Below are 23,077 nucleotides of genomic sequence, written 5' to 3' on the forward strand. Positions count from 1 at the left end.
TTACTTTAAAAAAATTAAACATACATTACAAAAAATAATATACACTTTTAACACATATACTAACATGCAAAACACTTTAAAAAATCGATATTAATAAAAATTCGATATTTTTTCATGCCTATATTATGACATTCGATATTACTTACCTGCAATTCGATATTTTTTACGGCTATATTATGTCCATTCGATATTGTGTCCATTCTATATTTTAGACTCGATATTATGTCCATTCGATATTTTTTTTCCGATATTATGTCTAGTTACTGCGTGAGGTGCCTGGGCAACAGCTTTGACGGGCGCGCCTCACAGGCAGAGAGGGACACGTTGGGGCACTGTTGCTCGTGAGCGGGGGACGGAGTGCATTTGGTGTGCCGAGAAGACATGATGACTTGTGCCTGACTTAAAGATGGCCTCCAGGAAGCGAGCTGGGAACACTGCGTGGCATGCATTGGGGGCTGCCTGAGATTGTCGTCTGGAGCTCACACGCCGCGCTGGCACCCTTATGAGGAGCACACTGCCTGAGCATTTGGGAACTGGGGCGCCCACTCTTGGCAGTGAGTTTGTGGGGATCACTCTCTTTTGTGCAGACTGGGCCTCAGACCCTCCCACGCCTTTGCCATAAGAATCAGCAAACGGGAGAGTGGTGGTGCTGTGGTGGGCCCCGGGTTAGTAGCGACCTACCCGGTGGGGACGACACCCTTAATTGAACACACCTTGAGGAGGAGGAGGCGGGAGACTTAAGAGGAGATGGCCCACAAGCTCGGAGGTGAGATGCTGAAGAGCACGTTTTAAAGAGCGGAGCCTGCACCCGGACCCCGAAGCGACGGGGTGTAGAACGCCCGAAGAACTTGGCGATCGTTGGGGGAACGCCGAGGGTACAAGCACTGAGGACCGCTGGCTACCTATACAGGCCGCTTACAGAGATCTTGGCAGGAACACAACAGTGACGGGGTTAACGCTGGGCCCGCCTCTATGCCGCCTAAGAAAACAGTGCCCAAAGCCACGACCGGGGTATCCCGTATCTTCGCATCAGCAGATAAACTCCCATCAGCAGACTGCGAAGTCGACTCCGACACAATGGCCTTCACCAAAGAGGATCTTATGTCCTCCCTGCACGATTTCAAAGCGGAGCTCCGGAAGGAGCTCAGCCAGGACATTAAGGACTCCATGGACCAACTGAAAAGGGACCTCAATGATCGAATGGCAACCCTCCAACGGGATGTGGACTCCGTGGGAGTCAGAGTGGTGGAGCTGGAGGAACAGACCTAGGAGGTAGACAAACGCACCTCCAACTTACAGGACACAGTACGCGCCCTACAAGACCAACTGTACCAAACCTGCGAGTCCAAGATCTGGAGGAGGGGGCAGAAGGGCCCGATCTGGAAGCATTCCTAGAAGGCCTCTTCGCAGAAATCGTCAGTCCACAAGTCCTTAAAATCAAGCTTGAGTGGGCGCACAGACTCGGCGGCTCAGCAGCCAGAGAACGGAAACGCACGAGAGATGTCCTTGCGAAATTTCACTCCTAAAAAGTGAAGGAAGCAGTCCTCTCATCTGCTGGGAAAAAGAACACGGTCTCCTTCCAGGGGCACAGCTGCAGCATCTATCAGGACGTGGCCCCCACAACATTAGCGAGAAGGCACCAGTTCTGACCCATCACAACCAAGCTACGAGACGACAAAGTCAGGTATTGCTGGACTTATCCATTCGGCCTGCGCTTCGAATTTAACAACAAACAGCGCCACATAACGGACCTAAAGGAAGGGCTGGACCTATTGGGCCTCCCTGTTACTGAACCTGAAACGGCGGCAGGTGACTCACAGGGGAATAGCCGAAATTGCTCATCCTCAGCGAAATGGTCAACGTCCACGAGAGGAAACCACAAGTGAGAACATTGTCAAGTTACTTCCGATCACACAACTACAAGAGCATCTATCCTTGCCTCCTCGCCTAGAGAGACATATCAATGCAATGCGAAGACCATGGCTGCCTGCTCTCCTGGAGGGTCTTTGAGTTGGGAGAATCCGGACGACGCTCAAGAGCAGTGACTGATGCAATCAGCGATCAGAGCTGCTTGGGAGCCCCCAGAGGTGGGCGCAGCTGGGAACTCTGGTCATGCCATCCATCAACCCGAGTAGGTGAATCCACCTACAGTCGAGGCTCCATCTTCCACTCAACACATGTTCCTGTTGGTATTGTTGGGGATTTGTGTTTTTTCTTTTTTCCCTTAAGTTTCTGGGAGGGATGGGGGTTTGGTGGTGGCATTTCCTACTCAATCGACACGAGGGCGCTATTGCAGATGCTTGTACACTGCAGCAGGTGCATGGAGGTAATCTTCCCAAAATGTCTATTACGAAGGCGCGAGGGAGAGGAGGGTTCCATTTGGGAAGATGGTCATTACTATAGCCTCGTGGAACGTTAGGGGCCTCAAATCCCCGCAGAAGAGGCAAAAGGTTTGGAAGTACCTCACAGATCACCACTTCGACATAGTGGCACTCCAAGAGACACACCTCCAGAAAGCTGACAAATTGAGGCTTAAGCACAAAATGTACCCCCTTATTTATGGATCATCAGCACACACTAAGCGCCGGGAAGTGGCACTATTGTTTCACACTTCGACGAAATTTCAACCGCTAGATACCCAATCAGACAAGGAGGGAAGGATGGTCCTGGTTAAGGGCACACTGAGGGGCACACTATGCACATTTATCGCAGCGTAAGCGCTGAATGTGGGCCAAATGAGCTTTCTCAATACCCTACTTGACAAAATGGAGCACTTTGTAGAAGGGCCAACGATTTTAATGGGGGATTTTAATCTCACTTGACAACCTGATTTAGACAGCACTCACTCACACTGATCCGAAACTGGCTCCTTCCCTGCAGAAATCAAGCAAAGAATGCACGATTTAGGTCTGCGGGACGCCTGGCATACCCTGTATCCCCAAACTAGAGACTACACATATTACTCTCACATATAACACACCTACTCACGTTTAGACTATATTTTTATCAACCAAAGATTGGTGGGCTCGCTTAGTGAGGCCAAGATCTTCCCCCTTGCCATTTCGGACCATTGTCCGCTATCGATTTGCTTACAGTGGGGATCTGCCCCAACTACGTTCTCCAAATGGTACTTCCCGATCTCTCTCACACGAGATAGTGTACTGCGTACTGAACTACGGGAAGCTATCACGGAATACTTTAACGTGAACAGGTCTGAAGACTCCTTGGTACGCCTTTAAGGCGGTTATACGAGGGAAGTGTATAGAACTTAACTCCACCCTGAATTGAGAACCGGCGCGGGAAAGGGAAGGCCTAGAGAGGGAGTTAGAACAGGCGGAGCAGGTACACAAGAACAATCCCACCAGGGTGACCCTGCACTCCCTCACAGCACTGCGCGGCAAGCTAAAAGCAATCTATAACAACAGGGCAGAATACACGCTCTTAAAACTACACCATGTTTCTTACACTCAAGGGAACAAAATAGGCAACCACTTGGCGAGGTAACTAAGAGAGAAACGAGAGAGAGAATACATTGGGGGCATGCGAGATGGGAATAATGGCCTAGTCCACTCAGATAGGGAAAAGGCGGACCTCTTTGGGTCATGTTATAAGACACTCTACACAGAGGAACCCAGAGACCCAGACTTGTAGGATAGCTATCTTCGGGCCCTGCGGTCCCCCGAATCTCACAAGCCACGAATGATCAACTTACGGCCCCTATAACTATGGAAGAGGTGGGTGCGACCATCACATCTCTTAAACTACAAAAAGCCCCAGGGCCGGACGGCCTCACAGCCCACTTCTATAAAACCTTTGCCCCCGACCTCATTCCTCAACTCACACGCCTTTTTAACCAGATGGCAGAGACAGGAAAAGTGACCCCCTCGATGGCCGAAGCAGTGGTCACGGTCATTCACAAGCCCGGGAAAAATGTTCAACTCTGTGCCTCTTACCGTCCAATAGCACTCTTAAATCTAGATGCGAAGCTGTACTCTACTATTCTTGCGAACCGGATACAGGACTTGATGCCAGATCTAATTCACCCCGATCAGTCTGGCTTTATGAAGGGGAGGCAGACACACGATAATATCAGACGTACAATACATCTAACTGAGAAAGCCAACAAATGGGAGATACCAGCGATCTTGGTGGGGCTTGATGCCGAGAAGGCATTTGATTGGGTGGACTGGGCATTCCTCTTTCGCGTCCTTACGGCTTTCGGCTTCGCAGACAAATTCATCCGCATGATTAAGGCCAACTACTCACAGCCCCGCTCCCAGGTCCAGGTCAATGGAGTGCTATCTGCCCCGTTCTCCCTTACGAGAGGCACCAGACAGGGGTGTCCTTTATCACTCCTGCTATTTGCGCTGAGTATTGAACCATTCGCAATATCCATCCAAAATAATGTGGCGATTCAGAGCATACCCTTCAGAGGGAACAATCACAAAATATCGCTCTTTGCGGACGATGTGCTCCTGACACTCGCAGACCTGTCACAATCACTCCCTGCATTGCAACTGGAAATAGCCAAATTCGAAGTCGTAGCCGGTTTCAAGGTCAATCTCGACGAATCCTATGTACTTAATCTTACACTACTGGACGCTGAGGCTCGCGTTATCCAATCCCAATCCCCTTTGCAGTGGTCTAGCCACTCACTCCAATACCTGGAGATTCAACTGACACCTCGAGTAGAAGGGCTCTAAAAAGCCAACTTCCCGACCGCGCTCCTTCAAATACAGAATGACCTTAAGCGGTGAAAGCCCCTATTCATTTCCTGGCTTGGCCGCATCCACGCTGTCAAGATGACACTGCTACCCAAACTGTTGTATCTTTTTCAGGTCCGGCCCATAGACTTAGATGCAACCTTTCTGCCTAAAATCAAATCTTTGCTCGCAAAGTTCATTTAGCAGGGAGGGAGGGCCCGATTATCTTTCTCCATTTTGCGGCGCCCTAGAACGAAAGGAGGGGTGGGGCTACTGGGTGATTTCCAGCATATATGGTGGGACTGCCCCACCATACGTCCCTTCTGGGAGGAAACCTTAGCACAACTTAAAACCATATTCTATACCGACTACCATGGAGGGAGTCTTCCTAGGTATTCGGGATCCCTCTCTCGACAAAGCTATCATGTGGACGTGTATAGGTGCAGCGAAAGTAACAATCGCAGCAGCGTGGAAAAGGAAGGCAGCTCCTACCCTCTCAATATGGCACGCGCGACTTTGGAAACACCTCTGCCTAGAAAGAATGGTGGACATACTCCACAACGATTATAAAAGCTTTGAATATAAGTGGGGTCCATTAGTCGCCTTCCTTACACGGGGCCTGCCGCTGGCGGTGTGCCCTCCGTCTCTTACAGACATGAATCTCTTTCACTTCTAACATCCTACACTTCTGCCCAGCCATATACTCAGCCTTCATCAGTAGAGTCACCACCACACACCTTGTTAGTGGGAGGGGGTAGGGCATAGGGGGATTATTAGTTTAATTGTTTTGAATTTTCTTTTTCTCTTTGGAGCACCTTCCCGTTTGGAAGGGTGGAGTGTAAATTTGTCACGATGCAATGGACTATGAAATCACTTAGTGGAGGAAAGGACATACTAAGCCTATGAAATGTCTGAAACTGTACTGGTCACTATAGATTGTCTCTTTTCCACAGATTGGCATAGAAGCGTCCGAGTCTGCATCCTCGACTTTGCTTTCACGTGACAAGATGTATTGTACTTTATTACACTGATGCTCCTGTTGCTGTAAAGCAAATAATGTTTACTTAACAAAATGCCGATAAACATGTGTTTTACAAAAAATAAAATACTCAGATTATTTAGTTCTTTTCTTTTTAGCCAACTTCGTGACACTCAGTGACCTCTCTTCAGGGCACTCCGAATCACTGTTCCCAATCTTTTTAATCCACATTTCGAAGGGCTGCATGTAAATGAAGACAGCCTGGAAGTGTGCAAATGAACAAGGCAGCAGTTCCAGGCCATCATCATTTACATGTAATTGTAGAGGTATTCGCGCCCCCCTTGGAAACCATCCACGGACCCCCAAGGGGCGTGCCCCACAGTTTGAAGATCTCTACCTTAAAAAGTACATCAGGGGCCAGAATACACAAAGTGCCATTAGGGGCAACGGGTGTGTGCACCCGCTTTGTGATTCCCTAGGGCACTTTGGTAATACAGAAGGGGCCGCTGAATGCTGTGCGGCCCCTTCTGTAATACTAATAGTCCTGGTGCACATGTAGCGTCAGCGCTCTCGCTATCTCTCTCTCTCTCTCTTGAGAGAGAGCAAGAGAGGGTGTTCCCTCATTAGCATGGGGGCGTAATCTCATGCAAATGAGGGAATCTCTTTGCCTCTGCACCCGTGCCATAATATGGAAGTGTGCGCAAAGTTTAAGAAGGTGTCAGGAGGAGTACCGAAAGTGCGCTACAAAGGGAGGGAACAAAGAGGGTCCCATGGACACCCAGACATTCCAGTGCAAGCAGTGCAGTGACTCACTGCACCCGCCTGCAGGGTGATCTCTATCCCCTCTCTAAAGTACAGGCGATTGCCACCTGCACAGTGAGTAATGGAGCCACTGATTAAAGCAGGCGCTCTGTATTTCACTGAATGCACTGACCGTAGGGCAGCACAAGTTTGTGTCTGCCATGAGGGCAGCACAGTCATTGTAATCCAGCACACTGTTCATGTTTGCGCCCGGCACACCTGTTTGAAAATGTGCTGTGGCGCAAACATGAACAGTGCACATGATACATAACATGAACCCAGGTGTTCAAAGCAGATACTCCTGTACACCAGCAGTTGTAAGTAAATCAGTGAGTGTGAAGGAGAGAGAGTGTGTGTGTGTGTGTGTGTGTGTTTGTAAGTCAGAGTAAGTGAGTGTGAGTATATATGTGTGTGTTCCAATGAGTGGGAGGAAGAGAGTGAATGAGCGAGGTAGCGAGTATGAGTGAGAGAATGTGAATGAGAATGTTGACATGTTTTATGCTTGTGAGCCTACTGCTGCACACGGCATATTCAAGATCAGGTTTGGCTTATAGGGGCACCCAATTTAACATGTTGTTCCTGGCATATTGGAGGCAATAATTAAGGCATAATGTAGGGCACCAGTAGCAACATACAGGGCTTGACACACTGAAAGTAATTCTTGGGAGAAGGGTAAACCTAATGAAAAATGCTGGTGCTGGCACTCTGGTCATTCTTGGCCTCAGAGAGGGCAACCATGGCATATTAGGGTTTCGGGTCAGATTGGAGGAAGCAAACCATGATAAAATGATGGCCCTGACATGCTGGAGGTAATTTTTCTCATTAGAGGCACAGAAGCAGTGTCAATGTAATGTTTGAATAAGGGGATAACCTTGAAAAATGATGACATTGGCTAACTAGAGATCATTCTTAACATATAGGAGGCACCCAAAGCAAATTTTTTAAAAAAATGGGGTGAACTTGTGGAAAATAATAACGACTTTTTGTTCTTAACTGCAAACAATATGTCCTGGGTGTTGGGAACACAGGAATCCCACACCAATGCATGAGGTCAGATATCAGTAACAACATTATTGTACTTGAACAAGTTGTATGTGTTGACAGTGTTTCAGCTTTTGGTGACTGTCATCCATTCACTGAAGGTGTGTGCATCTCTGGGAAGGATGTCCCGGCATTTAAATGCTGCGTTTGATGAAAGGGGAGGAAGGAGAAGCTGAGATGAAAGCAGAATTGTACTAAATGTGTCAGTTTCGGACTGGAGGAGACAGGTGAAATTTTAGTCAGTGCGGCTTCAAAGGGCAAATAAGGCAATGCATTTTTTTCAACAAATCCAAGGATCAATTCGGTTGCATAAGCAGTTAAAGAATTTCACTTTCGGTACTTAATGCGTGTATCGTCCCGTGTGCTCTTTTGTGCGTGTTGTGGTTCGGTGTACAGGTGGTAATTGTGTTGTGCTTTTCAGTACTAGGTGTGGTATGGTTGTCTTTGCTGTATGTGCTCGTCAGCGAGATAGCTTGGGTGTCTGCGGGAGTCATTATGTGGTTTGCAGACTGTGGGAACAGTCCTAGCACTGACTGCAAGGATTAGTTGGAGAAGCAATCCTATTGAGTGGACTTTTATCAATCATTCTTACCTAGATTAGTGGCTCTGTTTGTACTTTCAAGAAAGGAGGACAGATAACAGCACTCTGTTGGCCAAGGACAACACCATTATTTCTACCTTCTATATATGTACAAATGCACAGGCACACGTACACCTACATGTACAATATGAGTATCACAATAATAAGCAGTATTTTCTTTGCTTGACTGAGTGGTATATCGAGAACATAACTTGGAGGCATCTTACTCTGTGCCTCACAGTTCATATAACACCTACTTCAAAGAGAAATTCACTCTCTACAGCGGTTCCATCGTATTATTTTGGAAGGACAGCGTGTCTTGCACCCGATACCCACCATTGCCTGACTTGTGGCCATCCAAAGTGAATCCAAACGGATTTTGAAGGACCTGCTCTGATATTTTAGTTGCTACTACTTGGGTGTGTGTTTTTAGTTGAAATGCTGTGGAACTGTATTTTCCTCTGTGTCTGGGAGGGATGAGTTTGTGCTCAGGAACCGCTTCCTCATCCAATCATAAGGTTTCAGAGCTCCACTCTCAGTCTCCTATTACCTCACCATTCTTCCACGACACTTCTCCGAAGACCGTCAAGCACTCGTGTATCCAGCCTTTGAACGCAAAGCTTTTGTGTAGTAACTTGTGGTAACAAATCAGTTCCACAGCTTATACATACTGCAGCTATTTTAGCCTTTCTACGGTGCATTATAAGACACCACGAAACGTGACTTTGGAGAATGCGAAATCTCACCTTTGGGCTTGACAGTGTAAAACCCCACAGCTTCTCCATGCTGCCAGACGATTTTGGCATCCTCCCTGCAAGAGTGAGGGACAAACACCGCAGCATCCTCATCTTCATCCCCTTTTTCTAATGCTCCAAAAACGAGACAGTTAAGTACAAAGAGGACAATCCTTTCTCCAAATGACTGCACCTTCAGGAACGGAAAAGAAGAAGAAAAACAGTTGGTGGGTATCTTTTTTACCCTCACTTTTACCCTCCTATAACCTTTTAGCGTCTGGCTACAGAACATACCAGTAATAATAATACACCCACCCCCTCCTGGGATAGCCACGTGCTGTAATCACAGATTTCACTATAAGCAACATGGTGATACTAAATTAATCAACCTTGGATGCACGAAAGTATGAACCAGCCATTCAGGGATTCTAATGTGTTACCTATCTGTTACGCACAGACGTCTGCAGTCGATGTGTTAAGTCAAGTGCCATCCCATGAGCTAGAAGGAAATTTCACCCCATTTACTAATGAATGAGTCCAACAGCTGAGATAAAAACAAAATATTCTGGATTGCTTTAACTTTGACTAAGCCACTGCAAAACAATTCTGATTGCTACATTAATATTTCACCAACAATTTCTTCATGAAAGCCACACAAAACCTAAGCATTCTAATTCCAATCATCGGCCATTGTTACCTGCACTTGAAAGAAAAAGGCATAATAAACATGTAATATTAACATACATAGTGGGGAGGGAGACGAAAATGACCAATTGTGGACTTATGGGCTACCACCTTCCTTGAATGCGACTCTTGATTACTGGTGTAACATCCTCAGGCCATTCGCTCCCCTGTGGATCTAGTATTGTCCCCGGGGCGCTACCTCAGACTCTGACCCGCCCTTGCCATAGCCCTACCCTGTGAACCACTGGGAGGAGTGACCCTGCGAGATTCCACGCCTGCGGCTGCTGCCTCTGGGTGCTTGCGGTCTCCCCACAAATGATTGGGAGCAGCTAACTACACTTAGTACACTTGCCAGTTTTTGGACAGTGCTTTTTTTTTCATTTGTTTGTTGGAAGTTGTATCTTGGTTGGAACTAATTTCTTACTTGTTGAACGGTGTCAATATCCTATATATATGGTATTGATGAGAGAAGGATAGGGTGAACATAATGGTACCAGTTAGCTGCTGCTAGCTCCAGTGCTTAATTTGTGCCGGTGGTGTACGGTGCTCAGCCCTGGCCCTTATTTTACAGGGCCGGTGCTATAGCTTTCTTTCATGATGGCAACTGAAGTGCAGATAATTTTTCAAAGATGAATGCGGCACCCGTGGTGTGCAGGGGTAACTGCAATTGTGTGCGTCTCATTGCCTGGGACGGCCTTTCGGGCACTCTGTTGCTGGGTGCTAAGCTGTACGGGACCGCTGGACTTCAGTGTGAATTTCTTTCTGGCTCCTCCAGTACCAGCCTCACAGGTCATCAAACAAAGCATTTTTCTTGACTGCTTATTAGACCAATAGAGATGCAGGGCTGGTAAAGAGAACACTGTTGTTTCGGCATGGGCATTAGAGCAAAAAGGTTTTTTTTTCTGAGACTTTTCGTAGTCTGCCAGGGAGTGTCTAGTGGAATAGCCATAGTTTTATTGACAACTATTACAACAATGAAATGCTATGTCAAAAGGATCTATTTGACTTCACTTCGAGGGACAGAGAGCGAGACTCCAGTCATAGTTGGGTATTTTCAACGCTCCACAAGTTTATCTCAATAAATGATGACAAAAGCATTGCTTTTGCTAATGCTCCTTCAGACAGTGCACTGGACTAGAGCCTAGAACAAAGGTATTTGTATGTTATTCAACATGCTAGGGGGCGTTTTCCAACTCTCACAATGTGCATCTGCAAGGGGTACTTTACCCTCACCCTCACATGTTTTATCACTGTAAGAAAAACAGGAAGCGCAGCGATGCCATCCAAATGGTGTTTGGCGCTATACAAATGAATTGACTTTTTTGTTGTTCTCTCAGAGGCCCTGAACCTCCGAGAAGAGCAGCGTGGTGGTGAATGGTGGTAGATAAATCAAATGTCAACCCCGCATTTGGCAGCGCTGGTAACGAGATTCTGTGATAACTTGGAGCCCCAGCACTTATATATATATTTTTTTTTACAAACTAAGTACTGGCTAGCTCTCACCTAAGATATCGATGGCTGATACTTTCTCCGGCCCTTGAGCTGCTCCCATTGAGAGCGGAGCTGTGCCAGGGCTTCCGGCAGATCAAGACCAAGAACAGCACTGGAGCTCCAAGATAAGAAGTAAACAAGTAACAGCAGCATATGTACTCATAGTGACACATAAAAGAACTACAAAACAATAGTAATAAACTAACTATTGCTCCAAAGCCCAAGTCAGACCAAATCCAAAATGCCGACTCCATAAGTAGCCCCGTACACCGAGTAGCATACGACGGCTATCGCTTATCCGATACAATCACCATCTAACCTTTGCCTGGCGTAGAAAACTATAGACTAATAAATCGAATGTACGGCACCGCAAGTGCAATAGGCATTGCATAAGTCGGTACAATTCCCTGAGCCCGTCACTGCACCCATTGTAGTAACAGAATCACAGATGCGCTCGCAAAAAAAGAAGACCATCTACCTGGCGCAAACACAGCCTCAGATACATAACAGAAGGCGAAGCCTGCCATTCACGTGACCTGAACAATCCTAAGGCTTAAGAGGGAAATCAAAATGCATACGGCTAGGCGCATAGTGCCAATATCGGCAACACACCCCACCCGCAAACACAGCAATACCATAATAAAGAACACACAAGACACATTGGTTGTTGCAGAAAACATTGCTGCAGGTTTATTTTTTATAATAAATATGCCAACATGGTGGGTCAACTTACGATCCTATGCTGCCCACCCACCTGAAGAGCCAAATTGCACCTTGGCCTAACCAATCAGTGCTAACCATTTTAGGGGATTACTCCTTACATCCTGTGAACCACAAGTCCACCCATTTACTCACGCCCCTTGAGGGGGCGGAGCGTATCTAGGCAAGCCCCCGGTTGCTCAGGTTTACAACCGCCCGAAGGACTAACAGGGCACCGTCATTCCTCCAGGGTCCTGCTGTAAGGACTTCCTGGATTTGTTTGGCATTTGCACCCTTCTTGTGCTCCAGAAGAGGGTACCCCTATGTACCATTCAGTCTCTGGATCGCCCTGTAACTCCGCTGGCAACACAAAATAACAGGTTAACAGCCTTCCTACCCTAGCCACCCTTCCAGCCGACATGTCTCGGCGCAAAAAGGATGGCCAGATAGGCGGGGGAGGTAGATATACCTGGCCTCCCACCCACTGGCATGCCAAAAATGATGCATGTAGCACCGGACCTCGGGGGGTCCAAACACTAGCCTGTCAGGTTTGTGCCCTCATGTGGCACTAAGGTGGCCTCCCTCCTTTGGGGGGCCCCGTGCGTGGGCCGGGCAGCCTCAACGCATTCAGAACAAAACAAACAGCATACTAATTAAGATAGCGGCCGGCGGCACGCTCTTTTTTAGCGATCACCGTACAACACAATGCAAAAGAAACTATGCATAAGGTGTACTGATGAATAAAATTCAGTTTCCACACGGGGAGAGAAATCCTGCATGAGCATGCTGATGGACAAAATTCAAGGTGACCGCTACCAATCACCCGTAAACTGGCTGCCGACTAAACACTACCCACTGCAGTTCTGTAGCTCAGCAAGTTCTGTTCTCTCTGTCAACGGTGCACAGTACAACGGTACACGGTACAAAAGGACATTCTGGGCACTTCCTCTGTTCATGAATTAAGGCCAGTTAGATCTCTGTTAGAGGCCCTAAAAGTAAACAAGATACATGATACAAAAGTCACTACGCACATCGCTTTGCTGACCACATTGTGAGAGGTATAAATGTTTAGTGAAGCAAGCAAGAAAAAGAAACGAGTTGAATGAAGGCCAGTTACCACTCTGTTAAAGGGCAGTTAACCACTGTAGCCCTACAAGCAAACATGATACACAATACTAAAGTCACTATGCAAACCGCCTTGCTGACCACATTCGGAGGAGTATACACTTTGGGTAAATCTAGCTAGATAAAAACCAAGTTGACTGCGATTACAAATAACAAGAAACCGTAAACTGGCAATTGATTGAACACCTTTGAACACTACCGACTGCAAGCCACTGTTACTTGACACTTCGTGCACTGCCTTGCTGTTGAATAAAAACCAATTGCCGCATTAGGAGCGGTAATCTGTTCAGCTATTAATTACTCGCTGGAAGCGCTCTGCTGGCTGGCCCTGTTAACCACACGATGGTAACAATAGAGACGGTCACTACACAGAATGCCAGCCGGGCACTTTGTGAAGTACTTCAAGCACTGCCAAGTGATGCCAAGTGATACCAATTAACACTAAGTTAGTTCACTACAACCAATCCAGTGTCAATAAATTATATAGAAACAACAGAGTCAATCGGACTACATGGGATGAATTACATAAAAGAACTCAAAGGCAGCAAACCAAACCGGCTCAGTAGGGTAACAGACATCTTGGCAATACACACCAAACAACTCAAGGGTACATGTATTAACTCGCGTTGTACTTAGCACTCCTAAACTAGACTGTCTATCTATACAAAGGAGTGCGCCAGCGACTTTAGAAGCATTGGTCAATTACCTACAACCTAAATATCGGCCATGGCTTTGCAACACTGCCCATAGTTGTCCAAAGAAGTGAAACACATCCCAAATTGCTTGACCGATTTATACTACTATACAGGAAATAGTACAGTGAACCATACAGCAAAAAAGATGTACAAAAGAAAACAGTATTTAGTCCTATCGGAAAACCTAAAACGCAGAACATGGCAGAAAAGGAGAATAAAGCGAATCTGAAAAGGATCAAGGTGGACCCACCGAACCCGGATTCACAAATCAAGAGCAAAATTATATAAACATTACAATGGTGATGATTTTAAAGAAACTGGAAGACGTCGATAGCTTAGCTAAGTTGAATAAAGAAAATACGGACACTATGCAGAATTGAATCTGCAGCATTCGCTAAGACATTAAATAAATCAATACTAGGATTGCTCAGACTGAGAGTAGAATGTTACCTTGAAGACTCTGAAAACAAAACACACAAACTATCTCAGCTCTAAATAACACCACCAGATCACTCACTAGAGACCTAGCAGAACCCGAAGATAGAAATAGATGAGGGAATCTCTGCATTTTCGGTAGCCCTGAAGGAGATGAGTGAACAGAAGGCTTTTGCATCCCTTTTCTAGAGATATGGTTCATGCCAAACACAGATATAATCTTTAAAAAAAAAAAGAAATTTGACCGGGCGCACAGAGTCCCAATGAGGACGATTCCTAACCAGCCTCACCCACGCCCCATTGTATGTAAGCCACTCTACTACCAACATATTGAACAAATATTAATGAGGAAACATAACCACATACAATAGAAGGGCAATACAATCTTTGTTTCACAGGACAATTCTAAGCCTACAGTCTAAACCAGAAAGGGCTACCTAGCCCTATGACCCAGACTGAAAGCAATGAACTGATAAATTTCATTCATAGGCCCGATATTGTGTAAAAATGCAGGGCATTTCACACATCTTTAATGGCCCTACTACACTCAGAAAATTCATAGATAAAAAAGATGAGACCGAAATGGATACCTTGCCACTCAAGTCTCCAGTTATAGATCTAGGGGCATATGCATCAACATTAGCATTTGCGATTCCTTATTAGCGAAAAATAAGGATTCGCTAATAAGGAATAGCAAAAGGCTATGCATGTAGGAATCGCTATTCAAATAGCGATTCCTTAACTTTCCTTAATTGCTACTAGCAAATAGCGAGTAGCAATTAAGGAATGCCGTCCCAATCATTCCTATGGGCCTCCAGGCCCATAGGAATGAATCGGAGATTGCATGAGCAAATAGCGAGTACCAGTAGGTTCTCGCTAATTGCTCATGCAATTTCAAGGGTGCAAGGGTGTCAAAATGACACCCTATAGCACCCCTGAAAATGATATGTGCACATATGTTGCACACACACATGCTCTAAGGGCATGTGTGTGCGCAACATGAAACTTTGAAAAATGCACAAAAGTGCATTTTTCAAAGTTTTTGCAAATTACCATGCAGTTCATCTTCATGGTAATTTGCTCCCCCTATTAGCGAAATCGCTAATTTTTTAACTTTGATGCATTGCATTTAAGGAATCTCACTTTGGGATTCCTTAAATGCAATCCCTATTTAAGGAATCGGTATTTAAGGAATCCCTATTTAAGGAATCGGTATTTAAGGAATCCCTATTTAAAGAATCGCTATTTAAGGATTCCTTAAATAGCGATTTCTGCTTTTGGATTGATGCATTGGGATTGGGTATTTTTAACTTAATACCGGGAGCTATTAGCGAATCGGTATTTTACCGACTGGATTTTGGGTTGATGCATGAGGCTGCTAGTCGCTAAATCTCGACCTGAGCGCAGTGTTTCATCACTCCCAGGCTCAACTGGTTATAAACTACTTTCCAACTACAGCTTTTCCCTGGGGCTAGAATTGAAAATGTGATGACTAATTGTAAGTATGCTTAATAAGTAATACAGTTAGTCAAGCTACACTAGTTCACTTCCAATGAGCAGCAGCTAACATGTATGGTATGAAAAACTAATTTTTCGCATAACATCATGTAATTGACTGTGACAACCGCCTTAACACATACCCTTCGTGTTGACACCTTGAAAGATCATATGGATGTCCTAAGGACATCACAATGAATGCCTGTAGAATTTGTTCACCGTAATTAGTAAACAACTTTGAGCATAGTTCCAAACTGGTAAATACTAGACCGAACATTAGAAATGAGAGGTCTCCTTACTGAAGACAAGTTTGTAATACCTACTGTTGATGTTGAATAATTGTTTCCCTGGAGGAGCAGTTTCTTCCTATTATTGCCATGCCTTTGACTTACTTAAGGGGTAGTTGGGTGGAGGTGTGTATTTAAACTATCAAGCTCTAGAATGCAGTATTCGTGCCACAATTAGAAAACAAAAATACAGTCAGCATAGTCAGTAAAACATATATTATGAAAAGACCGGTCATATTATAAAACAGATTAGCCTAAACCCCACCCCCTTCTAGACAAGTGGAATGATTAAATAACAAAGATCTTTGGGATTAGTAGCAGACCCTGTACCTTACCATACACAGGTGGACGTTCTACATATCAGGCACATCTGTGCTCTTCTCTCAGAAAATCTCTCTCTCTCTCTCTGTGTAAATATGTTACATTGCTGTGCATGCCTATATGACAAGGCTCATAGGCTCACTAACAACAGCTGCACTCATGTGTTGTGTCTAGGTACTAGTGCCTGATCAAAAAGAAATAACAAAGGACATTACTGTTTCACCTTGTCTGCTGTGTTCTGACTAAATCCCATGAAAGAACAGAACATGAAAACAACAACAAATTGTGAAAATACAGTGTGGCACAAAAATAAGCGTGTTGATATAGTAACGTGCACAAAACAAATGCGGCCGCAACGTGCACAGTTAGGCTAACATAGGGAAAACTACAATGGGCCCTGCACCGAACACATGAAACTATCCTAATTAAGAGAAATACAATTATTGACGGTGTGTACAGACTTAAAAGAGATCATATCCTCCTTCAAGAAACCAAGGTTTACTCCACACAGGTGACATCTCTCAGAAATAGACAATTCTCAGATGTAGATGCTCTGCCGCAGTGGGTAAAAAGAATTGTGTTTGGACGCTTATCAATGCTAAAGAAAGACACATTTGCAATGAAATAGGTCTCGCATTTGCGAGAGTTTAAGCTATTGCATTGTAAATGACAATGCCTTTTATTTATCTAGTTTGCTAATTAACACATTATAAAAGGCATTGTTCTTTACAATGCCAATTGCTCAAACTCTTGTAAATACGAGACCTATTACCTTGCAAAGAAGCGGCTGCCCTTGTCCCGGGCTGCTTGAAAAGTGAATGTGCGCATGGCATGCTGAATGTTGCGGGAAAGCATGTTCTGCCTGCAGAAGAAAAACCAGCATTAGATTGTGCTGTGCAGCGTGAGGCATAAGCGTGCACCAGGATACATGTATGAAAACCAGCCAGGTGGGAAAGCAGCATTAGAGTGTGCTGTGCAGCGTGAGACACAAGAGTGCACCAAGACCCGTGCATTAAAAACAGCCCTTTGGAAAACCAGCATTAGAGTGTGTTGTGCTGCGTGATACACAAGCGTGCACCAGGATCCGTGCGCGAAAACCAGTCGTGTGGGAAACCAGCATTAGAGTGTGCTGTGCAGCGTGAGGCTAGGCAAGCACCAGTATCTGTGCGTGAAAACCAGCCGAGTGGGAAACCAGCATTAGAGAGTGCTGTGCAGCACAAGACACCAGCGTTCACCAGGACCCGTGCATTAAAACCTGCATGTGTGTGCGCTGTGCAACATGAGACACGAGCGTGCACCAGGATCCATGTGTGAAAGCCAGCTGTGTGCGAAATCAGCATTAGAATGTACTGGGAAGTGTGAGACATGAGCGTGCACCAGGATCCGGGTATGAAAACCAGCATAAAAATGTGGACAGTGCCACTCGAGACACGAGCGTGCACAAGAATAAGTGCATGAAAAATACCCGAATGGAAAACCAGCATTAGAGTGTGCTGTACAGCATGCGACACAAGTGTGTACCAGGATTTGTGTAGGAAAACCTGCCCTGCCATGTGCAAAACCAGCATTAGCGTGTGCTGTGCAGCATGCAACATGTGCGTGCACCAGACTCCCTATCTGAAAACCTTCCAAGTAGGAAGCCAGCACCAGAATGTGTGTTGTGAGACACCAGCATGCACCAGAATCTCTGTACGAACAAAGGCAGTTAGGGAAATAGTGCCACAATGTGTGCTGTGCAGCCTGTGACACGAGCGTGCACCAGTATCTGCGTACGAAAGCCAGCCATGTGAGAAAGGAACATCAGAATATGTGCGACCAGCGTGCACCAGGAGCCATGTATGACAAGCATTTGCAATGCAATAGGTGTCGTATTTGCGAGAGTTGAAGCTATTGGCATTGTTAAATGACAATGCCTTTTATTGATCTGTTTTGCTAATTAATACATAAATAAAAGGCTTTGCCATTTACAATGCCAATAGCTCAAACTGTTGTAAATGTGAGACCTATTCAAAGAAGCGTCTGCCATTGTCCCGAGCTGCTCAGAAAGTGAAAACAGGTATGGTGCGCTGAAAGTTGTAGGAAAGCCAGTCGTGCCTGCAGTAGGAGAAACTCATTAAAGAAAATAGTGCTTACAGACTAAAAAAGACGTACGGTGTAACAACCAAAGTAACAGGGCCAGTCCTCATGGAAAATTACATATGAAGATCAGGCGGTACTAAGGCAATCAGAAGCAAGCATTTATAAAGGACAATGACATGCCAATGACAAATATGGGCGGAGAGTGGGTGGGACTTCTATTCCATACTCCAGTACAGCATGCCGCAGAGCAGCGCATGCGCTGCCCAGGCTCGACCTAAAAATAGACATAATATCACCTTTTTCAGAAAACCAAGGAAGATAGATTACCAAACTCTCTAAGAACAATACTGAGTTCTTTGTGCTCAATGTCGATGCACTTAAAAAGATAACCCATCGGTCTGGTGTGCAATCTCCGTACAACTCAGAATGATACCGGATGCAGCCACACTTATCCTAGCAGGTGACCTTAACTTACCACTAGATGCTATAATAGACAGAAATTTACAATGCCCATTCCACCGGAACAATTCACACAAAGCTTTTGAAAATCTCTGTAGTAAATTCAACCTGGTAGATGTATGGAGATTACAGAATCTAGACGAAAGGGACTATACCTTTTACTTATTTACCCATAACTCATATACACACATTGATTATCTGTTAATCTAGTGCCAGTCCATTAAGAAAGTAGATCAGACGACAATTGAACCAAGAGTAATATCAGACCATTCTTGCATAACAATGTCCATTACTGATCCCTCACCAGACCCAAAAGAAACACAATGGACATTTAGGGATGAATCCTAAGAGATCAAAATAGTATGGAAGTTGCCATATAAAACTTCCTTAAAGACAATAAAAATTGCAAGACCTCAGACCTCACCAGATGGGATGCCCTAAGAGCAATTGTGAGAGGGGTGATTCTCAAAATTAGATCTAATATGAATAGAGAAGCCAAAGATAGACTCCTAAAGTTAGAGAAAGAAATAACAGATCTAGAAAAACAACATATTACCACTAGAGACAACCAGACTCTAAATTACATTGATAAAAAGAAATATGAATACAACAAGATCATAAGGACAAGAGCAGGTATTAGGATCAATAAACAAAAAAGTATTAGACTATGCTACTCAAACAAAGGGAGAAAAACCTTAGCAGCATACCTAAAACACAGACTACAAAAATCTACCAATAATGCCATCATATATGAGAAGAACTGTACACCAACTAAACCAAAGAAAATTGCAGAGGTCTTTAAAGACTTTTACCAAACTCTCTATGAGGATAACAATACATTGAAGCATGAAAAAATGTAAAACATATCTAGATACAGCCAAATTACCCAAATTAACAGACGAGGAAAAGGAATCTATCAATAGCCTATAATTGAAGAGGAAATTTCAGAGGCCATTAAAAACCTGAAAACCGGCAATGCCCCCGGCCCAGATGGGTAAAATACACAATTCTTCAAATCCTTCTCTAAAGCTCTTATCCCACCCTTATCAAGATGATACACACATTTTGCCAATTTTGGTCAAGTTAACGGTACACCAGCAGAAGCAATAACATCAGTGATACCAAAAGAGGGCAGGGGCCCCTTTCTCCCAAAAAACTATAGGCCAATCTCACTTATCAATTTGGATTGTAAAATATATGCTATGATACTCTCCACCAGATGTCAAAAATACATGACTAAACGCATCCACCCCACCCAAGTAGGCTTCTTGAAGAACAGACTCTCGAACGACAATACTCTGCCATGTTCTAGAAAAAGCAAAAACAACAAAATCATCAACTGTAGTAAACACATGTGAAATGGAAAAAGCGTTCAATAAAGTGGACTGGAAATACTTACATGCGACCCTTGAGAAATGTAACATCGGAGATCCCATAATCCGTATGATCATGGCACTCTACCATAAACTAGTCACTAAAGTCAAAGCAGGAGGCACTATCTCCTCCACATATCCCCTGAAATAAGGAACCAGGCAAGGCTGCCCCCTTACACCTCCCTATTCCTTTTGGCATTAGAACCATTCCTATATCACATAGGAGAGAAATAAGATATTACCGGTGTCCCATTTGGCGAAACCACTGTGAAAATAGAAGCTTATGCAGACGACGTACTGGTCACCACTGAGAATGCCCAAACTTCTACAATCGCCGTATTGGCTTCTATTCTGGAATTCTAAGTAGTATTGGGATACACATTCAATAATAGACACACTAGAAGTTAAACTGCTCGAAAGCTATGGAAATAAAGAGATCCTGGACAATTCCGGGCAGGTATGGCAGACTGGCTGTATTAAATACTTGGGGATAAAGTTCACTAATGACTTCATCACTACCTTACACCACAACAAACAACACTGCTCAAGAAGATTAATGACCTCCTCGAAGGCTGGTCACGTAAATTTCTCTTTAAGTGGGGTAGGGCATAGTCACTCAAAATGATGATGATCCTCTTAGTTAATTACCGAATCAGCATGCTTCCCATGTCCTTAATATAAGTCTTCATGACAAGAATCAATATCACGTTTAATGAAATTCTATGGTAAAACAAGAAGCAGAGAATTTCAATTAAAAAACTTAAATTCTCTAAAGACAAAGGAGGAATAGGTCTCCCTAATTTTAGGAATTATCAGGCACCCTATCTCTTTAAACCGGGCACTAACTGGTTTCTTGAAGGGTTAGACTACCAACCAATCTGAGTAAGACTACAGAAATCTCTCTTAAATGGCAAACCTATTAGTACTTTCCTGACAATGCACAACTTTCACTGATCCCACTCCAGATACATAATGCACAACACAAAAAAGCCATTTTAAGACTAGACTACCACTACGAAAATACACTCTGCAACTCTAACATGGTTTCCATATGGCTCAACCCTAAAATTAAAATCTCAATATTCTGGCCTGATTGGTCAGAGAAAGAGATTAACCTGATCAAACACGTCTTTGAGAACAGCCTACCTCTACCCTTCTCCACTGTACAGGCACGATTCCGACTAGATAATATGGACTTTTATAAATACTTGAGACTGAGAGTCCGGATCCGGAGTCCGGATCCCTAAACATCCACTACTGAAGAACAATCCCACACTCACTAGGTTAATTAGTGACCTTCACAAAACAGGACACATTGTGTCCAGAGTATATAAAATAGTCCTCCCTAATCCCTGCAGGAACCATATCTGTAATGTGCCAAAATGGGAAGAAGAAGCAAATAATACCAATGTAGAATTTGACTGGATGTGTATTTACAGATCCACTTTCACGTGCAAAATCTCCCCTGCTATGTCCCAAACCAAATATACGATTATCAATAGAACATACTGGACCCCGGTTAAACTTCATAAGCTCAAACTCAAACAAGATCCCAAATGCTGAAATTGTGGGATACACAACGGTGACTTACTTCACATGCTCTTCCACTGCCCCTTCCTCAAGGAGTACTGTAACGATACCTTTAAATTCATGAAATAAACCTTGGATATTACTCCCACTCAGGAATTCTAATATATAATTCCCTACCAACAAGTCCCATAGCTAAAGTCTGCAGCCAACAGCCTATTAATAGACCTAATGCTGACCCTTGCATGCAAATAAATTCTCGTTAATTGAAAAAACTTCAATATAGTCTAATTTCATATGCAGCAGGAGTGGCTCACATTCCTTGGAGGAGCAGATCATTTCTTTCTGCAACTCTCTCCCCGGTGCCCACCACACAGACATATGTGGGACTCAGTAGATACCACCTCTTCACACTTCGAACCTCCGTAATGCCAAATACACCTACTGTATGTAATTTACACTGCCTCCAAGAGTAGTCAACCTAAGATATCTCCCAGCCGTACTTCTCTTAACCAAGACTTATGTAGTAAACGCAAGATAACTCACCAGTTCATTGTGAGCTTAAGTTAACATGTGTAGACTATTTATTCCGCTGTACACAAGTGTTAACGGAACCTAATCAATAGATCATAAGTCATTTCTGTATTAATCAAGGGCTGTTGTAGAGTACCCATGAGAAATAATATGTGTATTATTGGGAATAAGGTTGAACAGATGAACATATGAATATGCTGATATGTAGAAACCATGTGATGACCTGTGCGCAGCTTTTATCCATACCCCCTTCTCTTCTATAGCCTTTCATGTATGTACCTAATACTTTTGAAAACCAAATGTGTTATGAAGATCTTTTAAGTTATTGAAGTTCTGTTTTCTTTCTCTGCTATCCTCGTGTTATTGCTTGTTGTAATAAACTTAATAGAAACAATTTTAACATATACATCTGCATCAGAGATCATTTCTGACCTGGCGGAATACAAGCGGCAAACGCAGTAACTCATGAAGAAAGAAATGAAAATGTCGAAACTGAATCATATTGTGATGGTATGCACTTATTATACCAGAACTCTTATCAGATCAAGCATGTACGAGAGTGTTAATTTATACATGTATACCTGTGATTTTGTTTGACACCTAGAAAGAATGTTAAAAAAAAAACATACATAATATGGTTCTATACTGCTATCTTGGGTTTCTCAAGTGACACTTACAAACCATTCAGGCTTTGACCTCATAGTTCATTATGTCACTAGAACTCCTCAATGGCAATATTGGACCATATTACATCACTACCTGTTGTGTATCCTCTACATAAATATACACACAATTATACAAAGATACATATATAAGAACTTAAATGTATTGATACTTCACATTTAAACATTTCACAACAATTACAAGTTGTCTTTTGTAATTGAATAAAGTCATCCCTGTGCCTAGCAGGTTTGTGAGCATGTATACATACATCTACACATCCATCTGCACCACTAACAAAAAGAAAATAAACTCCAGTCCTTGACGAGGGTGCTGGTAAAAGTAACGAAATGTCATGCCTATTGCCTTTATA

The 23,077-nt window shown here is 44.1% G+C and overlaps 1 protein-coding gene across 4 annotated transcripts in view; it reads right to left on the minus strand.

Annotated features, from left to right (window-relative positions):
• LOC146860611 (protein FAM169B-like) overlaps nucleotides 1–23,077 on the minus strand; it is a 303,909-nt gene that overhangs the window by 114,872 nt on the left and 165,960 nt on the right. For 2 of the 4 annotated variants that reach the window (XM_085644507.1, XM_085644506.1), the window contains 2 exons: nucleotides 16,845–16,934; nucleotides 8,851–9,031 (listed from right to left, as the gene is read on the minus strand). In XM_085644507.1, the coding sequence (XP_085500633.1) occupies nucleotides 8,851–9,031; nucleotides 16,845–16,934 (271 nt within the window). The remainder of the gene's footprint in view (nucleotides 1–8,850; nucleotides 9,032–16,844; nucleotides 16,935–23,077) is intronic. The other 2 variants (XM_085644509.1, XM_085644508.1) reach the window with 1 other exon arrangement.

This window comes from Triturus cristatus, chromosome 3_1, assembly GCF_964204655.1.
Source record: "Triturus cristatus chromosome 3_1, aTriCri1.1, whole genome shotgun sequence".
In the NCBI taxonomy this organism is placed as follows: domain Eukaryota; kingdom Metazoa; phylum Chordata; class Amphibia; order Caudata; family Salamandridae; genus Triturus; species Triturus cristatus.